The 24,695-nt window shown below is 40.0% G+C and overlaps 1 protein-coding gene across 5 annotated transcripts in view; it reads right to left on the bottom strand.

The window, feature by feature from the left end:
• Positions 1 to 24,695, bottom strand: part of MAST2 (microtubule associated serine/threonine kinase 2) — a 187,161-nt gene that overhangs the window by 14,886 nt on the left and 147,580 nt on the right. For all 5 annotated transcript variants that reach the window (XM_058029787.1, XM_058029788.1, XM_058029789.1 and 2 more), the window contains 12 exons: positions 19,637 to 19,738; positions 15,606 to 15,738; positions 13,911 to 13,972; positions 13,159 to 13,244; positions 11,574 to 11,782; positions 10,571 to 10,709; positions 10,016 to 10,148; positions 8,478 to 8,643; positions 7,354 to 7,455; positions 5,624 to 5,746; positions 3,347 to 3,456; positions 1,189 to 1,343 (listed from right to left, as the gene is read on the bottom strand). In XM_058029787.1, the coding sequence (XP_057885770.1) occupies positions 1,189 to 1,343; positions 3,347 to 3,456; positions 5,624 to 5,746; positions 7,354 to 7,455; positions 8,478 to 8,643; positions 10,016 to 10,148; positions 10,571 to 10,709; positions 11,574 to 11,782; positions 13,159 to 13,244; positions 13,911 to 13,972; positions 15,606 to 15,738; positions 19,637 to 19,738 (1,520 nt within the window). The remainder of the gene's footprint in view (positions 1 to 1,188; positions 1,344 to 3,346; positions 3,457 to 5,623; positions 5,747 to 7,353; positions 7,456 to 8,477; positions 8,644 to 10,015; positions 10,149 to 10,570; positions 10,710 to 11,573; positions 11,783 to 13,158; positions 13,245 to 13,910; positions 13,973 to 15,605; positions 15,739 to 19,636; positions 19,739 to 24,695) is intronic.

Below are 24,695 nucleotides of genomic sequence, written 5' to 3'. Positions count from 1 at the left end.
GGCTTGGGGCATCGCCTGAGTTTAGATTTCCAACTTCTAGGAAAGGAAGGGATAAACCCAAAGAAAAATACAGCACAATGAATGTGGATGCCATGGGACAGAGAGAGAGAGAAATGGCAAGTGTTTCTCACAGCAGCTTGTGAGAAGTTTTAGGGAGCTGGAAAGATGTGATAACTTGTTGACTATAAACAATTTGCAAGTGGTGTTTTTCTACGTTATTTTTCTGTTCCTCTCAAGGACAGTGAGTGAGAAAGATGTTTCTGTTAGTTAGGCAATAGAATAGAATTTATCGTACCACTCTATAAAAACCATGTGGTTCTTTTGAGTAAAGCTTTCTTTGCCTTTTCTACAATCCTGCCTCTCGCCTGTTCCTGCCCTGACCTCGGTGCAAGAGTGACATCTGAACATGGTATTCAATATTATTTTTTAAAAAAATTACACTTGCAAAATGCAAATCATCTTCCATGTTCCTTTTGGAATATGTTGCTTTTTTCTTTTGAAGTTGTTATAAATTAGAAGCCAGGAAGCCCTAATGCAAAATGAAGTGCACCTCAGTTATGAGTGCAATCTGTAAAACATTTTTAAGGGAGTCATACAGACTAGGTCAGAGCCACATTTTATGCTCCTTGTAATGCCAAACATTAGTGTAAAGGTTTTACAGGGGTTGCACAAAATGAGAGACATCCCTCTTATAAAGTAAGTTTTCAGTAATGCCAGAAATATGGCAGGTATCCAAATTGTGGGTATTCATATATTTTACTGACATTTTTTATTAGAGCACAAGATTTTTCGGGCATATTCTGAACTTTTGAAACTTTGAACTTTCCTAATGATTTCTCTGCTTTGTAACAAAAGGTCAAAGTCTGGCAACACCAGAATTTGCATTAATAAAAAAAAAAAACTGATGTGGGTACAAGTCTGACGTAACATACAAAATCTGCCCTTAAGGTTAGAATACCTTTACATTCATTAAAAGTATTTGCTACAGAATTAGATGTTAGTACTTAACTAGATACATTTAAGGACTGTAGAGGCTCTACACATTCACTTTTAGCTATCCAATCCAGTCTTCTCTTGCAGAAATACAACACAAGAAGCTCTCCTCACTAAACACTGGTCATAGAAACTTTTGGCTGGCCTTTCTTAGCTGCTGTGAGAGAACAGAAGACTCAGCTGCAGAGCACTCACATTTCAGGAGAGCCAATGACCCAGCTGCGGTCGCGGCTCTTCAGGCCCCCCAGGCTGTCCAGCCGATCGTCCTTCTCCTCGCTCAGGCTCCGCTTGGTCGGTGGTGGAGTCTTCCTCTCCTCGTGGATGGAAAGTCGTTCCATGCTGCTGTACACCTGTGGGCAGCAAAAGATCCTTCTGAGCAGGGAAAACCAACCCAGGGGCCTTTTCTGAGCAAGGGGAAAAATCTCCTCTTGAAATTCCCCCCTGAAAGCCTGAACTTGGTAATGTTCTTTGACCAAGTAACACAGTGCAGGTGTGCTCAAGGTGTGCCAAGGAGGAAAGGAAAAGGCCCAGCCTCAGAAACACTAAAATGCTTTTCTACAACAGCGCCCAATTACTCTCCTTTGCAAACACAACAGTAAAATGGACAAACTTCATGAAATTACTTTGATTTTTGGTTTTAACAATTCTCAAATCCAAGAGGAGCTATTGCTAAAGACAGCAGCACAACTCCTGAAGGCTGGCATCTGGATCTTGAAATCTTACTACACAAATTCACTTCAGTGATAGGCATCATGCTCATGACCCCATTTCATTATCAGTCTATCAGCATTGCCCCAAGCTTATTTCAGAACAAAAAAGTCCTGCCCTCCTCAAGGAATCTACTATAATGCTGACAGCTTAATGAAAGTGCCTTTCTTGGTTTTACAGCTGTCTTTAAATAATTAAATGATTAAGCAAAAAAATCCATCCTTTTAAAACTACACTTGACTGTGGACCTAATTTACATAAGAAGAGATTAATGAAAATAATGTTATTAAAAATTCAGAGCATCAACAAGATAACTATTAATAAATCATATGGCTGAATTGTCAGACAAGAATTTCAAAATATAATGAGCCTTTTATGCCTCCCACATTACAAATGCTGTATAATTTTCCAGGTCTTAAAATAAATTCATTAAAAGTGAACTTTCTCTTTTTGTGGCAAAAACATTGAACCCTAAAGAAAAGCTTCAGTCTAACAAATGAGTAATACTCATGGTGAGAAAAGGCAGAGAAAAGAAACTCTTACGTACTCATGAGAACTTTTTCAAAACACCAACTAATCCTCAGGTCCAATTTTAAACATACTTTTAGTGATGCAAATCAGGAGCAACTCCATTAAATTAAGAGTAACTGTTATTTAAATCATTGTAGCCTGGTTGAGGACAAAGAACAAACTGGTCCTTAAAATCTGATTTCAGCAGTGGAAAACTGGAGGAACTGTTGTGAAAAACCAAAATACCTTTCAGAGCTCCTAAGTAAAATTCCTTCTCCCTTCTCACTAAGAGGGAAATGCAATTAATGAAGTGGCTGCCTCCTCAAAACAGCATTTTTTCTCCCTTCTGCCCCTCCCAAACATATTATATTTTATCAGGAAGACCAATGTAGTCCCTTCCTTTTAGTTATGTATTTGAAAACACCCGAGATTTTATGTTTTGTAGAACTCAGGTCATTCTCATTGCTTTCCTCTGGACTCCATTTCTTCAAGAACATTGTCCAGTACAGACCAAAATGCTCCAGCTCTGGCCTTCCTACTGGTAAGACCAGTATGGAAAATTATTGCTTCCAGAATTTGGCACATCTAACTTGTGAAGGACTATGTGCTGAGACCCTTCTCTTTGAAATTGTCACCTTGCCTTTTGCTCCTCAGGCTGTATTTGAGACAGTGAGTGATGGAAACTTCACTGATGTTCTTACCCCTTCGATTTTAGACCTTTTTCCAAATGTCAGAATTTATTTTCTTCCCAAAATCATCTTGTCACCTATGGAAGGTCCTTTCAGAAGGACACTGCTCAAAGCAAGTTTTGGATACTCCCTATGCAGGCATCCAGATCATTGGTGAAAACATCAGACTGCATCAGATGCAGAAGAGAACTACACAATGCCCTGCATATTAGTGAAACATTAAGAAATATAAAATGTCATTCTCCAATTATTCTGGTACTCACCTTCTAACAGGCGACAAACTGCCACAGAATAAACAACTCATGCAGTGTTTTCTTTCCTCAGTGAATACTACCCACCATGAGATCCCACAGAGCATCCACATGATTAAAATCTGCCCCATACAAAGCAAAGAAATGGTGTTCCTCTCTAGATTATTTTCTTTCAAAAGGTTAGCATGTCCCTACCTTGCTGAACCTGGGTGAACACGAGGAAAACTGCCGAATTTCCACGTGATCATCATCATTAGTGTCCTCCTCTTCTTCTGAATCCAGGTGCTGGTACCGTTCTGAACGGGCTGGGAACGAGACATGGCACTTCCATCAGTGGGGGAGTGCTGGCAACTCACATCTCAAGCATTGCTGCTGGTCTGCTTAAAGAACTTGGAATGTTTATACACCATGCAGGGTTATTTCCCTTAATACTGAAACATACCCAGCTGGTTTTTGCTCATCCCGTGCAATTGCCAGTGAAGAATATCTCCTTGGCACTGAATTTATCTTATCCTGTCAGCTGTATTCCATTCTGGAAGCAGCTGATACTCAAAAGGTGCCTAATCCTGCAGACCTTTCATGGTAGGGATATTTCTTCCCTACAGCAAACAATGACGTGGAAGGAAACATGGAAACAATTCACTGTCCAACTTCCCAATAAACAGCTTTTTGATTATACAAAGTCTATCCTGCATACATACATACAAGCCTACTTGAAAAAATAAAAATATTTACCCAAAAGAAAATCTCTTCCCTCTTGCAACTAGGAAAAGGATTAGATTTTGTGAAAGAAAATGGGCAAGCAGCCAATATGCAAAGCTATTTTTAATGCAAAAACTTCTTCCAAAGAGATTTTGTGCTTTGAGATTTGCAGCACTGGATTTCTAAGCCAGCCACACTGGATTTTGTGGGGTGGGCACTAATAAGTTTGGCTACAGAAAGCTGATAACTACACTGAGCCAAATTTGCTGCACCACATCAGCCAGAAAGCTACTTTTATACATTCTAACATTTTCTGCATTAGGGTTTATGACAGCAACACTACTCCTATCAGTGTCTATGTGAGATATTTCCTGATGTGAGAATCCTAGCCTTTATAAAGGAGTCACACCAAGGTCACCCTGACACCGAGTGTGCCTGGGGAGTCTCCCATGGTTCTGGCTTGACAGACCCAGTGGTTTTGCTTTCATACACCAGGATCAGCTCCTGGCTGCTGCACTGGGCCTCTGCCAGTCACTGACCCAACTCAGTGACCAAAGCTTCCCCATCCTGTAAGTGCAGTCAGTGGTGAGGACAGCCCACCACATCAGTTTCTCCATGCATGTTGCACCAGTACAACCCCAATACATGCAGAAACCCCACCTCTGCCCCCTCTGCACACCTTGACTCCAGCTGCTCTCTGCAGCAACCACACAGAGATTTCCCAACCCACCTCTCTCTCCCAATCCTACCTCTCCAAACAAGCCCCAGCCTAAAAGCCCCTTCCCCAAACTGGAAGAGCACTAAATGGAACCACTGCTTGTGCAGCGTGAGAGCCAAAGGGCTGGAGGCAGCTGCTCTCTCCCTCCTTTCACTCTCAGCAAAGCACAGGAGCAGAGCAAAAATGTGCTCCACACAGATTCAACCAGGCCAAGATGGGAGAGATTCCACTGATGAAGAGCAGAAATTTCCATTTCTCAGAGAACTGAAACAGCCAGTATCCCATTCTGCAGCTAGAGAGGGGGACAGACCTCACCCTGACCAAGTCCCTTCCACCTGCTCAGCTCCCCAAGTCAAATGAGGAAAGTTAGGGAGCAGAGACTCTGGGAACAGAGATCTCTCCATCCCTCCTGTGATGCTCCTCCCCTCTCTCCCAAGAGCATTGACTCTGTCTGGTGCTTATCTTGAAATACCAGGAACCTTACACAGCACTGATACCATGGCAGTTCCCAGACATTTATACACACCAGACAGACACTTCATATCTCATTAGAGCTAGTAGTACTAAAATAAAACTATACACTTGCAGCAAAAATAATTCAAATTACTTCAAATCTCTTAAGAATTTTCCCCACATACTTGTCTTCAAGGTCTAGGGTTTGTTTTGGGGTTTTTTTTTTAACATTTATTGGCTGGAAAGAGTCACTAGGGAAAGATCATGTTGCTCAAAAACTCAAGGAATTTGGATTTACCAAATGCTTTGGAAGAAGTTTAATGAACCCAGCATGACAATGGCAGCACCTCTTACTGCAGGCCCATGGCTGGCAGGAGCACAGGCACCAGTGAAAGGCCAACTGACTCCAGCAGCAACATTTTTTCATTTAAAATTAATTTGCCTTCAAAGAAACCTTCCTTGGCATTCAAAAGAAACTTTTTAAAGCAATTCCCATCAAGCGTTTTATTCAATTTCTAAAATGACTTATCTCTAACAATTTCAAAAATGAAATATGCACAAGAAATATGATGCTGTTTAGGCCAAATCTCAAGCCTTACTGTCAAAATAGCTTGTGTCATCCTCAGATTCCAGCTGTGGGATGAATTCAGCTTTCTGCCGGAGTAATCCATTCCAGTCCAGATCTTTAAAGAACCGATGCTGCTTCACTTCAAAGGCACTACCTGAAATAAGCACCTTTTATTGCAGAGTATTTCTTTCAGCATTTGCATAACATGAAAACCAAACCCTAAAAATATCAAGAGCCTAAGAGAATGTACTCGAGTCTTTTTAAGTCACACATTTTCCAGGAATTTTGAGAAACAACTTATCCTTTTACCAAAGTGGTCATGCAGGATAAAACCCGAACAAGATTTCCTCCTTCCCACCTCCTCTTCCTGCTCAGCAACAACACAGAGGCTGGAAGACAGCATCTGCTGTTGCATTCCACAGCGAGTTCAAGATTCAGAACACCTTAATTTAAAATTTTCAAACTCTGAACACCACCTTGTTCATAACTGAATAAAGAGAGCAAACTCTGAGAGCCACTTAGAATGTGAGTGACAACTCACAACTCCACTGTTGTGAATAAACTCATTCATGTGCCTAGAACAAGACAGGGCTCACCTATCTTCCTGAATTACTATCTATTGTTATTAAGCTCAGAAGCTTGGGTACCCAGAAGGAAAAAGTAAAGACTATCTGTCTACCCATTTATGCATTTTTTTCAAACTAAATTAATATTCATTGCAGATGCTACCATCTTTTTAGAAAAGAAAAGAGCAGAGGAAAAGAGATAAAAGGTTTGCTGAGTGCCAGTGGCACTACAACATGTCAAATGAAACAGCAGTCTCAGCACTACAGGTATATAAGAAATCAAAAAAAATCAGTCCATCAACTCTTTTTATAAGGCTAGAAACTCTACATCTTTTCCATGACAGCAACATCTTTCAAGTACATGGATTTTAAGTAGAGAAGAACATGTGAAAACCATCTGATATCATTATTAATTCATGATCTATTCATCACCCTTGTGTGCACATGTGCTAAATCTGCTGAATACATGTACCTTTTGGAATTGTTATATATTTATCTCTAAGCCTTTTTTAATCCTTAAAGTGTAGTTTTGAATTGAAAATCCCAAATTAAATTAAACTAATCAAATCAATGAAAGATGAGCTGTCATGTGAAACCACAGTGTTGCACAAATTACTTTAAAACATGAATGTAGCTAGAGGTTATTTATTATTATTTACTATGAGGAAATGAGAATTGTTGGCATGTAAAACTTCCAACCTGACATTATAATACAGAAAGACTGACAGACATCTCTGACTTTGCCAAACAGATTATCAGACTTTGCTGTATGTTTGGAGAATTCTACATTACAGGCCTCTAGGAATGGGAAAGTTTTCATTTACTTTATTACACCCAGGAATTCACATTCGTGGCAGGGATTAAGCTTCTACTCAAAGAGAACTTCAAAGAAATCTGATTATACACTGTTCAAATGGAGACACAACCCTCAAGCCAATAATGGAACAGCACAAATCAGAGAAGTGATGTTGCCAAGCTGACAGTGCCCCTTTCCTGCTTCCCAGACAGGACAGTAAAATCTGCCTGGCTCGTGGATATGTGACACCAATTCCCAGAGCTCTGCCACGCTGAATCCAGCATAAACTGCTCCCCAGCTCTACATCAGCATTCCTCAGCACGAGTGGGTGTGCACCACTGGCAAGGTGCCTTCATCCCCTGCTTGTGGGCAGTGTTTTCCTGTGCACAAGGCTCTTACCTGTTCCCATTCTTTCCAGAGGATTTTGGCGGAGAAGCTTAGAAATGAGGTCCTGGGCATCTGGGGGCAGTGCATCATCTCCTTCTGGCCAGGCAATTTCATCTGGGGACAAAAAGAGACTTGACATTTTCTACCAGCTTCCCAACTAATTTGAATAACCATTCATAGTCCTACACCTCAAAGTGCAGCGTTGAGAACTGCCCCAGAAGCGTAAATACCTTGAATTCAGCAGCTTAATATAATTCAAGCATTGACATTTTTCAAAATGCATAAAATTCAGCATCAGCTAAAGCTGCTGTCAATCCAAGCAGTGCTTGTGGAGAAAAAAAAAAAAAGCTTTAAGGACTCTATTAATAAAGTATGAAATGGGACTTCCATGACAATCCATAAACAAAGGCAGTGACAATACTGTGGCTGTATCTCCTGCCTGCACATTCCAGAGTCGTTATAATTGGAACAGAGAGAACAATTCACAGGTAACGATTTCATGCATCATATTTAGTGCTTTGATGAAATTTTCTTTTTACAAAGGACATTTGCCAAATGTGTTAAAAACTTACTGCTTCAGAAAGCATTCCCAATAGAAAATTATTTCACTGGCATATTCACTGAGTGAACACAAAGCAATTGTCTGTCCAACTCCACGCATGAGAAAGGTTTAAAAAGCCACAAGATGTGAAGGTACTGAGTAAAACAACTTCAATGTATTGTGCCCAGAATTTCCTTTCATTTCACTTATACAAAATTACTATTTGACTAGTATTTGGACCTACAAAAACAATAACCAAAATCAGCCTGAAATAGACCAGTTGGTGGCTACTCCTTTCCAACTCTCCATCATTTAAGTTAAAAGACAGAACTGAAAAATCCCCAAATATTCTTCCTCAATCCCACAAGGATTTGTATGACTCCCACACCATGATTTAGGAAGATATTTAGGAAGATGTTAAGCAACACAAGCTTCCATAGCTGAAATCAAATGCAAGCTGCTTTGACACAGAAATTTAGAAACACTAAAATTAAACCCCATTATTTTATACCTAATCCTTCCTGACTACACTGCAAATCCTCAATATTTTCACAGCACATTTTGAAACCCCTTCAGAGCCAGAGCAGAAACCTACCACTGATCACTTGTCCAAAGAGCTCTTCAGGTGTGTCCCCAAAGAAAGGGACGCAGCCGACCAGGAACTCGTAGAGGATGATTCCCATGGCCCACCAATCCACGGGCTTCCCGTAGCCCTGGCGCAGGATCACTTCTGGTGCAATGTACTCTGGAGTCCCACACACCTCAAGAGAAACATGCAAGAGAGCAATAAATTTACAAATTGCCAATTGCATGTCAAAGCTTATTCTGTCTTTTTTTCTTTCTTTCTTTCTTTTCCCCCCTTCAGAGCTTTACAAGGAAGTTATTAATGTTTTGCCACTAACCACATCATGCTGTGAACTACTTCCATGGAGCAAGAGTCTATATTTGAAGACATTACCTGCACAGAAATAACATCACATGAAATTAAATGTTCCTAGTGTGGACATGCCAGCTAAGTAGTTCTTTGCTGCATGCACGGGAAAGCATATGGGAAAAATGCATATTCTGTGTGTTTGGGTCTGACAGCTTGATGGATGTCTGCTGGCACAGCTACAGCTCTCAGGAACTGAGTTTTGACAAACCTCTCACATCTCTGTGCTAACAGAATTTAGTTTCACAGATGCAGAATTAGCAGCTCAGCATGATTACACACTTCAGCCTTAATCTTGGGAGGTACAGCTCGAATGGACAATGGCTAAGGAAATTACCTTGGAAGATCTAAATTGCCTGGGGCTTAGAAGCAGCAACAACAATAACAAAACAGTTGTAAAAAATGTACCACTGTAAAGTACAAGAATATGATCTAATGACCTAGGAGAGTTCTGTTAGAAAAAGCCTCCTTACTCAGAAGACAACAGGAAGACAACAACACAGGATAATTATGAATCAACACTTGGCACAAATAAAAATTCAGCTGAAAAATTCAGCTGTGATTCTGGGTATTTTCAGAAGAGAGGAGCATTTTTTAATCCCATTATACAAGGCGGTGCTGAGCCCACATCCAGAACAGTTCCTTCAACCATGTCCAGAAAATATCAACTCAAACAGAAAGAGTTACATGCAAGAGCTATTCATTCATCAAAGGAAAATCTATCTTGTTAGCTGCAAGAACTTAGCTGGTTAAGCCTAGCAAAATGAAGGCTAAGGAGAAAAATGACCCTTAGTAAATATCATGGGGATACAAATCAATGTTTAAGCCGTTAGACAAAATTACAAGAAACATATAGAAACTTGCCAAGAACTTTCTAAGCACCAGAAGGGGGAGATCGTGGAACAACCTTCAGCACAATCCATGTTACATCCCTAAACCAACTTCTATTTACACCTGCACTGCTGCCTGGGCCACCCTTTCAGCATCCTAAACTAAGAGCTGAAGTGCATGACTCCAAAACAAGAAGCTGAAATAACAAACTATATCAATTTATATACAAACAAAAGAATGGACTTGTTTTTTTTCCTCCCATTTTACAGTGCACAGCACAGCATCAAGGCAGAGGAGAAGTGCTACTAACTCTGATTCTTTCCCATGTCAGAATCTTGCATCTGATAAACAGACAAAATTTTTCAGCTTACCTGCTTGTCCAGGAATTCCCTGGTATCCTTCTCAATGTGGCCCTCATAAAGATTAGTTGTAAGGCTCATTAACCCAATTTTGGACAGTCCAAAGTCTGTTAGTTTAATATGACCCATTGAAGTTATCAGGAGACTAAAAGAAAGAGACGTAAAACAATGCAACATTCATTTACTTGTTTCCCAAAAGCAATTTCAAACAAAAAGAACACAAGATAATGCGAAGGATGATGTCAGTGTTACATCCCCATTAAACACCTGGAAAAAACCTCCTATGCAGCCAAATATCACTGAGCAGACAAGGCAGCTAGGAGTGGGACTACCTTCTGCCAAAACACCATCAGTGTAGCAACATCTTTGGGATAACACCTGAAGACATTCCTCCCACCCTTTTCAGTGCCTATCTGCTTCTAGATCAGTAGCAAGAGACTCCATAAAACCTCCTACATGTCAGATGCTGTTGAAGATCAGTGCTGTCTCCAGCCCCCATGTCCTGCTGCCTACAGAGAAAGCCCCTGAAGGACTGGCTCTGTTCCCTCTGAGGGCCCCAAGACTTACTTATCAGGTTTTAGGTCACGGTGAACAATCCCATAATTGTGTAGGTACTCCAGTGCCAGAACAGTCTCAGCAAAATACATCCTTGCCATATCAACGGGTAGGGCACCAATGTTCTTGAGCAGTGTAGCACAATCACCTCCTGGAAACAAAACAGTTGCACTTATGGCACATTGAAATGGCAAATATCAGTAAGAAACAACAGCTATGGCTCTGCAGTACAAGACTAGACCAGGTTTTCTAAAGGCTGTCTCTCTCACAACCCTGTTAGGAAGAATTCTGAAGATCTCTCTGTACTCTGTCTGGAACTTAAAACAAATATTAAAATCCTAGGAAAATTGAGATCCATATATGTTGGGCAGGCTTGGACAGGAATTGTACAGATGCCATTTGCAAACTGAAGGAAGCCTTGAAGAAAATAAGTCTGTGGACTCCTGATTGAAGCTTCCTTGGGAACACTGGCCACACATTTCAGTCGACCTTCATTTCTACTTGCAAAGAGGAATTAATATTAAAATTTCCTATTGTCAATACATCTGATTTCATTCCACTAATTTATCTGAAAGAGCACTGATACAATAACTATAATCTTATTTCTCAAACATTCAGTCAAGCAAGCCAGGCATAAGAAATTAATCCTATCCACCAGTGGATATTGCTTATAATAAGATATACTGATAAAGTAAAATCAAATTATATTTCAAAGAATAAGCAAATCAAACAATGAAGAAAACCAACCCTAGCATAAAATGGCACTTTATTTTTAAAAAGGCTCCTAAAGAACAAAGGCTTATGTCTCTTAAATCTTTTTCTAAGTGGAATGTCAAGCAAATGTGCTATGGATCCAGCCATGCCATGCCACAGGAGGAAGGAAGGGTTGCCTTTCCAGTCAAGACAGGAATGTTCATGCTGACTTCTGGCTTCAGCAGTGAGGCTCAGCTCACTGCCAACATGTTGTATCAGGGATTCACAGCCCCTTTGGAGATGTGGAAACCAACAACCATACCTTCCACATACTCCATAACCATGCACAGGTGCCGCTTGGTCTCAAAGGAGCAGAACATGCTGACCACGAAGGGGTTCTCAGCAAATGTCAGGATATCTCTCTCCACAAAGGCCTGCTGTATCTGGTTTCTCAGGATCAGGTTCTGCTTGTTGATCTTCTTCATGGCAAAACGCTGGCGGGTGGTCTTGTGCCGCACCAGATACACCGCTCTGCAAAACCACACCGAGAGCAAAAGGTCCATTTTCAGTTCAAACTGCTTTGTTGTGGGCTCAGGTTTGGAGTTCTTTGTGGTTTCATTGGGGGTTTTCAAACAGTGATGTTACTGCTTTGAATGGATCCTGACAGACTTATCTATGGCTCCAGAAAATCCTGTTTCAGTGACAAGCTTCCCTAGAAAAGAAGGAGCCCTTCCCAAAGCTACTCTGTCTTCCTGAATAAAGCAGCGGTTTTGCTGATCTGACAAACAAGGAGGTATCTCAAACACCAAATTTCCATAAGCACCATTGCAGAGCAGCATGTATTTTTCAACACTACAGTGACTACTTTGCCTAAAAAATTGTCCAAAATCTATGGAATCAGCAGGAGTTCTTTCCAAGCTCCATAAAATTAATTTGACACAGCACTGCCACCAGGGATTTCCTTCAGTAAAGTATCTCTTACACTTCTATCATTTGCAGATCATTAGATTCCTTCACATTAATAATACAGTTTGCAAATAAAACTTTCATCCAGTCTCCCTGCCAGATTGAATCAGTACTTGTTTCCTTTTCTCTGGAGTACATTACATTTAACGTGGTATTGTGTCTCACTAGCCACTGACTATAAAATAAACCCAGGATAAAGACATGTGCCTAACAGCAAAACTACCACTTCTCTCTCCCCTTTTTACAAAGTTATGTGGGGCTTGTGCAGAAATGTGACTGAAGAGATTTAAAATCTTTTTGTCTCATAATGACTCTTCAACGTGCTCCATTGTGTCTTCACTCACTAAAAACCCATGCTTACACTTTTTCCACATATAATTTTTAAAAAGTGATTTGTTGTTAACTAAGCGCCCACTTCCACAAAACACTCAAGCACATGCTCAGGTTTTGTTGTTATGACCTACTGAGTATCACTGCCTTTCAGTAACAGCCTAATGACCTCACCGGTAAAGATTTATGAACTGTAAAGAGTCAGGAACTGCCTTTTAAAATTCTGGATAGGTTTGTGTGTGTGGTTAAAACTGTAACTGAATGAATTCATACTTGATTCTTCAATGGATAATAAAATCTAATAGCCTTTCTCATGTATTACTCCTCACAGTAGATTTACCCCAATGTAATTCTAGCACTTCTTTAAAGCATTTCAAGTGCTCACAAACAGCCACATATGTTACATATATAATCTGAATAAATGAAAGAAATGGCATCTCCCAGAAGAATGCAGAAGATACAACAAGTGTGGAACCTCTGTAAGACCCAAGTGGAATTACCTTATGCTTTGGACCCCACAAAACCCAGACATTTGCCAAACCTTGCTATAGCCCTTTGCTGGGTAGGACAACAATAGCATTTTCCTCTAATTCAAAGTCTAAAAGTCTTACCCATAAGCACCATTACTGATCAGTTTAATAGTTTCAAACTCTTCTTCAGATGGGGTTTTCTTCGACTGGACGGAGGCCCCACGGCTCTGGGGAAAGACAACAAGAAAATGGAAATCAGGAGCAGGAATGACTTAAATCTATATGGGGTTATTTTTGTCTTTTTCTCCTTTAGCACTCATTAACTCAATCTCACTCCATTTCTGAATTTCTGGAGTCCTCAGCTTTAGGACAGCTGTCTGTATCCATAGGGTGTTTGCAGATTCCCTCCACAAATTATTAGCACAAAAAGTCAGTGGACTGTAAGATTCAGGCCTTTCCTTAATATTACATTTTTTTAAAAAAGCAATAAAATAAGGATCTTTGAAATCTAGCCAGTTACATAATTAAACTTTTCCAGTGGTTTTACTAAAGTCAACTCTTTTCAATACCCATCACATTTTACAAATGTAAAATATAAAGAATATAAAAAATTCCTCCAGATGATTTTCATTTTTAACTCCAAAAATTAAAAAAAAATCCACAAAACTTGGTAATAATGCCTATTTGCATATTTTAAGCATTTTACCACCACTGTAAAAAGATTTTCACATTTTTATGAGCATGTACTCTAGTTTTAAGATGAGCTTTTAAATGTCTGCACTTTTTTTTTTTTTAATTACAATTACTCTGCCTTATAATTAATTCTTTACTGTAGACTACTTCTTTTGAGAGAAAAAAAAGTGCTAGACAGACTGAGTGTATTACTGCTTTACCTCGACTGAATCATCTGTCTCGGGAGTGTCTGGGCTGTCATAGCTATTCAACTGGGCCATTTCTGAAAAGAAAGAGGAAAGATTACTCCTAATGATCTCAATCAAACACTATTCTCTTTGTTTATGCAGGAAAAACAGGATTTTAAGAGGTGCTTGTAGATGATGAAGGACATTTTCTCTCTCTGTAAAAAGTCATCCTAATTATACAGTGATAACCTTTAACATCTTGTATGCTGCAGGCAGTATAATATATAAAGATGAATATAATTAATTGTTCTAATTTCAGCCTGACTTACTCTAGATAGTTTCTATAATAAGTAAAAGCAATAAATGCATGTTTGGGGAAAGTGCTGTCTAGTTAATATTAAAACCTATTACACACATATATGTCTGCCTGTAGCCATATAGCCTGTAGCATCTCTGTAGTCCAAGAAGAAAAAGCATCACATTTCAAACAGCTGCCCTCCACGTGAAGTGACTGATTCTGCAAAACACTGAGCAGCAGCAAACTGGGGAAAGTCATTTAGTTTGGGCTACTCAGCTGTTACAGGAGGTGCTGTAAATTCTGCAAGCCCAAATCCTACCTTAGGTATGAGGCTCAAAACAGACATCACTGACATTTCTGGGTGCCCTCCTTACAGAAAGGAAATAAGGCACCTTGACATCTCCCCACATTTCCAAAGAAAATTTGACTTTAGTAAGGGGAATTAGCAATGGAAAGGTTCTCTCCCATGACAGGGATCAAAGGAAATTTCCCTTTAATGTCAGATTTCAACAAATGCTATTAAATTGCATTTAGCAATCTTTGGTAGAAATTTTCCCGAAGAGCTCTTCACTTGAAGTCAACCTGTCACTGTCATTCCAGTAAACACCAGAGAAGTTAAACTAGTCCCAGCCAGACTACTAATTTATGTTAAAATTATGCTCTCCTGAGGTAACAAGAAGCATAGTTCAATCACTGAAATATTCTGCAGTAACCTCCAGTCTCTGTCACACTTTCTATTGTTGCTGAACAAGCTGTGCATGCTCAGAAAACTTGTCATTTCAGCCAGCGAAGTGCCAGGCAGAAATATTAACTCACTAATTCTAAAGTTACAATCTTCTGGGCCAATGTATGTCTATATTAAGTTTACCATATGCAATTCTGGCACCTTGCAGAAAAGCTGTTTCTGTCCTTACATTGCTCTCTTTGGCTTGGTTGCTACACAAGATGTAAAACTTCAATCTCACCTCCAGCTAAAAATTCATACTCATTGTGGCAATCTCATGGAAAACCACAAAAAACACACTTTTCCCAGAGAGGACAATCAAGTGGGATGGCAAAATACTTTCCAACCAGGCCACTAGCAGGCCAGGCAGATCAGAAAAATAACAGGTAAATTTACTTTTACTGTCCAATAGCACAGAGAAAACAGTTAAATCCTAAAGCTATTGTTTCAGCTATGATACAGGGACACATTATTAACATCATAAGTAAAGAACTGTCACTATTGATGTGCCATCCTTACCCCAGCAACATTCCTTTGAGACATGGGGCTGAAAAGGACAGTCTAGAATTTGACAGCAAACAGAAAAATAAGGAAAAATGGCCTAGAAATTCAATCAATAAAACAAAAGCATCCTTCAGCTAGGCAGTGACCAGGAGATTTGACTATCCTTTCAACAGTTTGGAAAGTACATAAGAGGAGTTCTCACCCTCCAGGGGATCCCTGGTGAGCCCCAGCTGGCTGATAATGTAACGAGGAATGTCGCATTTAATTCCTTGCCCTTCCTTGGCATGGCCTTCTGCAGCTTCCAACAGATGGTAGAACTCCTCAGGATCAAACTCCTACAGCAAAGCAGGGACAGACACAGAGAGAGGTAAATGACACAGCTTTACAGTTATGAAAGGTTTCTGCCCCTTCGAGGGGAATCCTCAGAAACATCCAAAAGTAATTCTGGGCTCAGCAGTGATGCAGAACATTTCCAGTTACAACAAGCAAGGCAATGCTTCCCACTCTGCTCTGCAAAACCAACACAAAGTTACATCCCACGGGGTGTCCACAGGTTTAGATCTGCAAATCAAAGCAGAACAAGGACTATAGGGACTTTCTACAAACCAAACCCAAACTTTCAAAAGGTCCTGTTAACTTAAGTGTTAAGTGTGGACACAATTCCCAGCTTTGTCACATTGAGATGTGCCAGGGAAAGGTCTGTGATGAGAACTGAGGCTCCACCTTCTGCCACCTCCATCTGACAGGTGAGTTAACCCAAGATAAGCCTTTGCTGCTGTCAGTTGTCACTTCTGATCAAGCCATATGCCCACCCAATCCTGCCACTGTCCTAACCTCAGCAATTGCTAATAAAATGATCAATAAAACAACTTTCTTCATAAGAAGTACTGCTGGCCTGTTTCTTGTACTCTACAGTACAGGATCACTTCAGCAACTCGGTCATGATGCATGTGATCTCTCAGGCCAGAAAAGGTTATAGAAGGTGTGATCTCTTGCACTGGACTAAGAGATACAGCAGGAAACAAAAAAAACAAGCTTTGGGCAGCAGGAGCACTCTGCTTAGGAACAAGTTCACCAGTTAACTTTAGCTCCCCACTACAAACCTCATCATTCACCAGCAATGAGCAGCTTCACCAACACTCTTCAAAAATTCTCCAGTGAATTGGGAGGGTGAAAGGGGAAGAGTTTGAGCAAACAGCTGAGCATGCACAGATAACAGTGAGGGCATCAGTAAATAACTGCTGTCTGGTCAGCAACGCAAGAGAAAAAGAGCACAGAACTGCAAACAAGAAAAGGAAATTAGAGCTTGTAATGAGGTGAAGAGACCTGAACAGAGAACAGATGCACTTTTCCATGACTGCTCCAAGCAATGCTGCTTGGACAGATGCTGTCATCAAAGACAGCAACAATGTGAGAAACAAAGTTCCTTCCCAACTCCTCTGGAAAAGGATTAATCAACAGTCCCAGGAGTGGCAGAGAGCAGGAGCCAGACCAGGGAGGACACAGAGAGAGATGGCCACCAGAATGCAGGGAGAGGGATGGTGGAGCCAAGGAGGGACTTCTCCAGGTACAACTGCAGGTCATTCATTGGTCAGTAAAAGAGAGGGAAAAATCAACTTGGTGACAAAAAACCCAAACATACAAAACATTAAGGAACTATATAAATTCCAGTTCTGAGTTCTTTATGGTAGGTTTATTCATTTGAATACAGGAGAATGAACCCTACTAAAGGAAGATGGGTCCTACGGAAAAATAAACAAAAAAAATTAGATACTTTTCCCCAAAAATGGTTTCAGAGATGCACAAACCACACTATCATTTTCTTGAAGCCTCAGAGATTGTCTGCCAATAAACATTTCATAGTCCAACAGGTAATGCAAAGACAGAAGCCAAATAGCTGAACTTTGGAATACTTAAATGTTTTTGACTGCATTAAAACAATCACAATCATCACAAGAACTGTCTATGTGGTCGTTTACTTCATTTACAAGGAAAAAAGAAGAATGAGCTGAGTTACTAAAGTTAACCTTAATACTAAATAGTAGAAAAACTTTTTATAAATTCACATATAACTGAAGCCAAAGATTGAATGACAAAAAAAGTATGTTAAAGATAAAAATGAAAATTAGTTCTCAAACACTATTTAAACAGTTGACTATCCATTACTATATTTCTTGTTTTATGAGACAAAAGGAACATTAGTATTTAGTTCTTCATGTCACCAGATTAAAATAAATATTTGGGAAAAAAATTGCCAGAAAGGCAATGCAGGTTGAAAAAAACAGGTAAGACCAGCCCACAGATCCAGATACTATTTCTATACTTTGGAGTCTGGCCACTTGATTGCCAAGGTTGTCACTACATACTTGGGAATTCATTACTCAAATCCCAATGACTTTGCTGCTTCCACCTGCTCCCACTCATTTTGCAGAACATTGGGTGGAGAAGACATAGAAGGACCTGGAGACCTCTTGATTTGCAACTAAGAGCTGCCTTGAGTTTGGAACTCAGCAGGTACAGCACGGGGTCCCAAGGCTTTCTGAGGTCCCAAGTTTTCCTAGATGATGAGTGTACACAAGCAAAAATTACAATGGTGAAAGCAGCAAATACAAACACAGTGAGTTTAATTTTATCTCCTTTCTCCATTGCCTTCACTGCCAAAATAAATTTTGAAGAAGTGCTGGAAGAAGATAGGTGGGAGTTACAAAAACTCATCTAAATCACAAATATGGTTTGAAAACCAAGGAATTCCCAGTTTGAATGGAGTTGTGGCCAGGATTTTCAGTGCAGTCTGGCAGAGATTTCTGGAATCAGTAAGTGAAGGTATCTGCCCTGCTGGGTTGTGCAGCCAACTTCCTCACTGACAGTGGCCTTCCTTGCACTGCAGGATTCCCAGCAAAGTGATCCATCTGACAGCTGTGGAGGAGGAATAAGGAACCCTCCAAAGTCTACTGGTTCTCAGAACTTTTGCAGGTGTTTCCAAAAACTGGTATCAAAGACCGGACCACTTTGTCAAAGAAAGCTCCACAAAAGTCATTCATCTTCCAGTGACTCCAGGGATAAAAGTCACCCATGGACACACTGACCACAACATAACCCAATGTTAATTGTGGCTTTTTAGCCAGCCACAGATCACTAATCCAGCCAACTTCTGTAATGTCTCAAACACCTGTAACATCTCTGTCACTTTTATATCCAGAAAGAACCACCATGAGTGTGCTCTGACACACCAGGAGCACAGGTCATTATCTTAATTTCCATTGTAGATTTATGACACCCCACAACTTTTGGTGATTTCCCTACATTCTCATTAATTTTTCAACATCCTTTTGAAATACAGTCACTGAATTGAGCCCTTCCAATTGTCTACACCTCTTTCTATATATATATATATATATGTCTACACCTCTTATATATATATATATAAGATTTATATTAACCCTATGGCACGACAGTGAGAATACAGGTTTTCAAGCTGCTTTTCCACCATACCAAGGAAATATTTTTGTAGTTGCAGAACTTTGGGACACAGTGGCCTATTTTGGAATTGCCTAAACAAATTTCAGCATTTTCTAGCACTAAACTAAAAAAATGCATTATAATTCACCAAATTAAAAAATAGACATATTTCCTGTTAGAAAGGAGTGAAACTTGCTTTTGTTTGTATTCCAATAGCACCAAACCGGATTTCAAACCCAGGCTTCCAAATCTCCTTGGATCTCACATGGGGGTATCCCACTGTGTGTTCACAGCTGGAAAACCTGACACCAGGTTTCACCAATTGCTGGGTCTACAGGAAGGGTTTGAGTCCCAGAGCCCTAACACCATTTATGTCATGGAACTTCTTCCTTAGTGAAGCTCTCCTTTAGCACAGCGCCCTGGACACCGGGCACACCCCATACAGACATTTACAGGCTCCTTACAGCAGCTATTAACAACATGAGGAACATCCAGTGGCATCAAGTGGCATGGAATGATGTTGACAGCTACATCTGACCCCTCAGCCACGAACTTTATACTAAAACACAATTTAGCTGCTGATGCAGCTGACAGTCCATTGCAGAACTACTTCTATATTAATGCAGAAGCCACTTAGTACTTCTTTTTCTTTTTAACTACCAATTTATTTTTCATCAGTGTTTAATGAGCATGTAAAGGTCTCTTTTGCAGGCTTTGTGTCCCTCATCTCCTCAAGTGCCCAGCACTGTCAGAGCCAGCCAGGCCCACACTCACCAGGCACTCGAGCAGCCGCGCTGGCCGGGCGATGATGATCATCAGCTTCTTCACCAGCTGTGTGACGAAGGCAACCTCGGAGCTCTCGGATCGCTCGTGGGCCTGTGGGGAGCACACAGCACGTCAGGGCCCAGCACTGAACTCTGAATTTCTCTGTCTCACGTGCTGAAGGCAATCACCAGCTCAGTGACCAACCCAGCAGCAAAAGCATGGCTGGGTCAGGGCAGGCTGAGCTCAGCTTGCTCAGGGATGCCGTGGTTTTTCCATCACATCTGACTCACATTATCATGCAAGAGATATTTCAAAGGCTCTATTTGCATTATATCACCTATCAATTATAATAGATACAACGTGGGCTCAGTTTATTTTTTAAAATGAACAGAGGAATATTGATTTTTTCAATTTTACCTTCCACACAACACTGACATCTAGGTAATGACTAACAGACACATTTCTGAGCTTTACTTTCAGCTAGAATTTGAACTAGAATTTCTCTTCATCATCAAGAAAAACTCAATCTCAGTTTCTCCTTTTTACTGTTGAGTAACTCCAGCATTGCAATGTATGTTATGTAGGTCCAAGCAGATAAGCAACGAAAAGAGCATATAAAACTTAATTCAGAGGATTTAGTCCTGTCTGTTACCTCACCAGATTCCAGAATAAACTGAAGTCTTAGTTTCAAGATGTACGTGTGTATTTGTGTGATGGGATGTCTTTTTACAACCAAACACACCAAAACAATAATAATTAAAAAAAAAAAAAGGCAACACAAAAAACCCCTCAGAAATTACCCTTCTCTTGATGAAGCACACAATGGCTGCATGATGAGTTCTGGGGCAGAAATATAATAGTATTTCATTGCAGAGTGATAAAAAAATGGCAATGCAAAAACTCTTAAACAAAGTACAGCTATTTTTCCCCAAGGTCTAAAAATTGTGCTGTAACACAGCCACAATTATAGAGTCCAGAACTTAATAAATGAGCTTTTGCTGGTAATGATCCAGTTACTTATAGGAGTGATATTTTATCAACAGTGCAAGCAGCAATAAACTAAAAGGTTCATTTAATGTTGTCCATTAGAATCACCTAAGAAGAAGACATATGTTTTATATGTCTGAGAAGTCAAATCACACTGGTGACCACCTAAAAGAGCAATACAAACACAGGGAGCAGAAACTCAGAACTAGAAATACAAAAGCAGCATCTTATGTAACATATCTCTGATACTTTGCTGCCAAAGAAAAAATATTAAGAGGTTCATTATTTTTCATTTCGACACCAGTCAGAATAGAAATGTTGATTGTGTCCTTCTGCACTGGTAAGCACTGGCTAGAATTTTAACCTTGAAGAGAATGATGTACCTGCTAATTCCTTATCTAAAAACAACAACAGAGGTCTTTCCTGGCTATGGAGCCTTAAAAAGATTGTTTTAGAAATATTGAAATAAGTTGTGATTTCTTTTCCTAATTAAAAGATTTTTTAAATTATAAAATAGAAAATAATCACAACAAAAATGATAAAGTCACCTTGTGTTCTCTAATGCATTATGCAAACTTAAAAGTTACAATATAAATTTTAGAAAGAAATTAATGCTCTCATATTTTAAAAGCCATTCCAGATCACCAGAGGTTAGCTTCACTGAAATGAATAGATAAAACATCAACAATTTTGTATTATTTTAAACTTGAGCCATGCAATTGGAAAGTTCTTTCCTCCCCCCCACATAGGTTATATTATGCAAAAAATATAATATAATAGATATAATTCATCATTTTGCACCCATTTGTACTGTTAAAGAGAACTTAGTCTTTTAAATCAAGTCCTTTTGTTTTCTCCTTTTCTCATCTCTGACAATCCAGGCAAAACAATTTAAAAATGCAGCTAGTTTAATCAGGTGTCTGTTTTGAAAATGAAAAACCAGACCACGACTGCCAAATGATACAGAAAAGCAAAAGGAGAAAGAAAAAGAAAAAAAGCATTTACAAAAACCAAACACAACTTGTAACAGCCACTCAGCCATCATCTCTGCACAGCGCTGCTCTTCCAAGATGCGCAGTGAAACTGCCTCCTCTTCTCTGCTGCTCCCACAGCACAGCCCGGACATCCCTACGGGCTCCTCGTCCCCAGTGTGCCACGGACAGAGCCCAGGAGCAGGAGGTGCGTCCAGCCAAGCACCATCTGCTGCTCCCATGAGCCAGGTGCCAGCTGTGCCACCTCAGCAGCGCGGCCCCAGCACCACACCCCGGGCTGCTGGTGGCATCTCAGGGCTCCCTGCCGTCCCCAGGAGGGCTTTGGGCAGGGGCTGATGCCATTCCTGCACACGCTGCTGGTGACACGTGCACAGGAGGCAGCGATGGGTAATTTACAAACCGATTCCCTCCTCTGAAAGACCCATCCGTCACTAACTGTGGCTGCTGGGGCATGAAATTAAAATCACTGTCCTCCCCTGGGCTTCAGCAGGACCAGTAACTGGGATATGCAAGTCACAACGCTGTAATTGAGCTAATATACTGATGGAAACCAAAACAATAGACCTGCAAAGCCTAGGACTGATAAATTTACACTCAGGCTCCTACTAAGAAAGCAACTCCAGCCAGAATATCCATTTGCCAATATGCAGCATCAGTCACTGCTGTAGAATGCTCATACCCTCCCCTGCTCCTTTTGTTCACAGAAACACCTGTAATCCTTCACCTTCCTGCCCAACTGGCTACACCTTGGCTACTCCTACCCTACTGATTCAGCCAAGGAATAACTGCCTATAACCTTTTGTTCCTCAGTAACCTGAGATTCTAACCCATGGTAACAGGTAAAGAACTGAATGTCACATGTTCTTTTTTATAGCGGTGTTTTATCTTATTTTTTTGTATTTCTACTTTGATGTGAAGTATAGCATTCAAGTTCACATTTTCCAAAATGAAGAAAATCTCTTAAATTCATTTTTACCTCATGATTATTTCAATGATGTGATAAGTTCTTCTGGCTAAAAGACAGTATTTCATGCTCCAAACAAGGGAAAAGATCTCATTTGCCATAGCTAATGAGATCTGTTGGCCTGTTATTACAAAAGCCAGGATCTAAAAGTCTTCCAAAAGCTTTCTGGTTTGGTGCATTTAAACAGCTCATTATTTGCATACCCAAACAGTCTGTTTTACATTTTTACTCAAACTACAATATATTAAATCAAGTTTCCATTTTATAGTTTGAAATGCTGTGCAAGTTTAGTTTGTTAGCAGGTATTAGAATCAATACCTTAAAAATAATTTTTAAGAGAGAGAATCCATTCTTTCACAGTAAAATTGTAAGAAAATCTGTGGATATTTCTGCCACTTGCTGGCCTCATTATTCACCAATAAAGCATCTTTCCAATCTTCCAGTATGTTATAAAAATATACCATAAAACTCCATAGCCTCCTACACAGACCATACAACTCCCAAGTTGAACAGCACTTTGAATTACCTTCTAATTGGTACTATTTATGTACCTATTATTTATGATACTTTGCAACCTAAACAAAGGTTAAGATCCTGCCATCAAGTTTGGAATAGTTTAAACTTGACTCCAAAATGTCCTGTGCTTCAGGTAAGTCCTCCAAAGGAAGTAATATCACCAATTTCTATATATTTTGACTAAAATGTTCCAATTATTTCCTTGCAGAATGCAGTCTGAAGTGCAAAGCACAGACTAGGCAAGCAGAGGAAACAAGCAGCTCTTAAATATTAAAATCTAAAAGAAGATAAGCTAAGGAACAGAAAAATCCATAGGACAAGAAAAAAATAACCAAACCAATGAGAAAGATGTGGAATGAAGCCTTTGGCTTTCCTCCAATGTCTTTAATGTCTTTGTTCCCTTCCTTCCCAGCCTGTTCTGCCTCCCTTGCCTCTCTAAACTTTGCTTTAATCACCTCTAGCCCACCTTACTTCCCAGAGTAAATCAATCACACTCAAGAGCTGACCCCTCTCTCGCCCTCACACCACAGACGCTGTTAAGGGGGAAGAGGCAAAGAAAGCCCCAAATGTCAATTCCTGAGCAAGCTCAGATGACCATTGCATCTCCTCTAATCACAGTCCAATGACACCTTTCCCAGTGTTTCAGAGCAGCAGGATAATACCTGTAGGATCAAGGGGGAAGGGACATTTAAGAAGTATATTTTGAGGATTTGTTTTGAGGGAAAGGGGAGAAAAGGAAAAGCTGATTTATCTGACCCACACCTTCTCTGAGACCCTGATTAACCTCTTCAGGCCTGAAGACAGGACTGAAAATGCAGACTGGAAGTGGCCAGCCCTAATTTATGGCTCTCTCAGTTCCTTATGGTGTAAGAAATCACTGTCCACACACAGGAGGAAACTCAGGTTCAGGGAGAATTTCAGGCTCCAAGGATCTGCTACCAAAAGCAGTAAAACACAGTGTAGTCCCCCTGTGCCCCTGAAACATAAGGGATTTTGCTGACCATACAAAGTCACTTTTAATGAAACCTTCCCCACTTCCAAACCATCACCCAAAGAGACCTGATCCCTTATTTCACAGCTGACATGTGCAAATATTCTGCTTCCAGACTCTGGAGATAGAAGGGGGATCCACAAGTGGTTATATCCAATAGGCAGACAATCATATAGACCCTCAAAAGATATTCCCTACCTCTCTTGGTCTGTCAAAATTATATTCCCCATCCAAACAGAACACCACAGAGCCAAACATGACTCATTTTTCTCTCAAGCATAACAAATACCAGAAAAATTACAGCTACACTTAGATAAATGGGGCAGCCAAAAAATTTAGCTGATACAAGGGAAGTCCCGCAGCTTTCACAAAGCTTTTTAATACAACAAATGTATATTAATATAGTATTTTTACTCATTTTCTTTTTTCTAATGTCTGAAAAGAGTGGCAAAGGGACACAATCTAGTGCAAGTCATGCCAGTGAGTTGACAAACTTATCAATAAAGGTAAAATAAAATGAATACCATAACAGAAAACAAAGTATTTTAGATGTTCTCTTTCCTGGTGTCTCTGTGATATTTGCTATCTGAGAATGCAATATTTATAAAATCAGTTTTT

This window comes from Melospiza georgiana, chromosome 9 (genome assembly GCF_028018845.1).
Source record: "Melospiza georgiana isolate bMelGeo1 chromosome 9, bMelGeo1.pri, whole genome shotgun sequence".
Classification (NCBI taxonomy): Eukaryota; Metazoa; Chordata; class Aves; order Passeriformes; family Passerellidae; genus Melospiza; species Melospiza georgiana.
The sequence above is the reverse complement of the archived record's forward strand: the minus strand, read 5'-3'. Positions and strand labels throughout refer to the sequence as shown.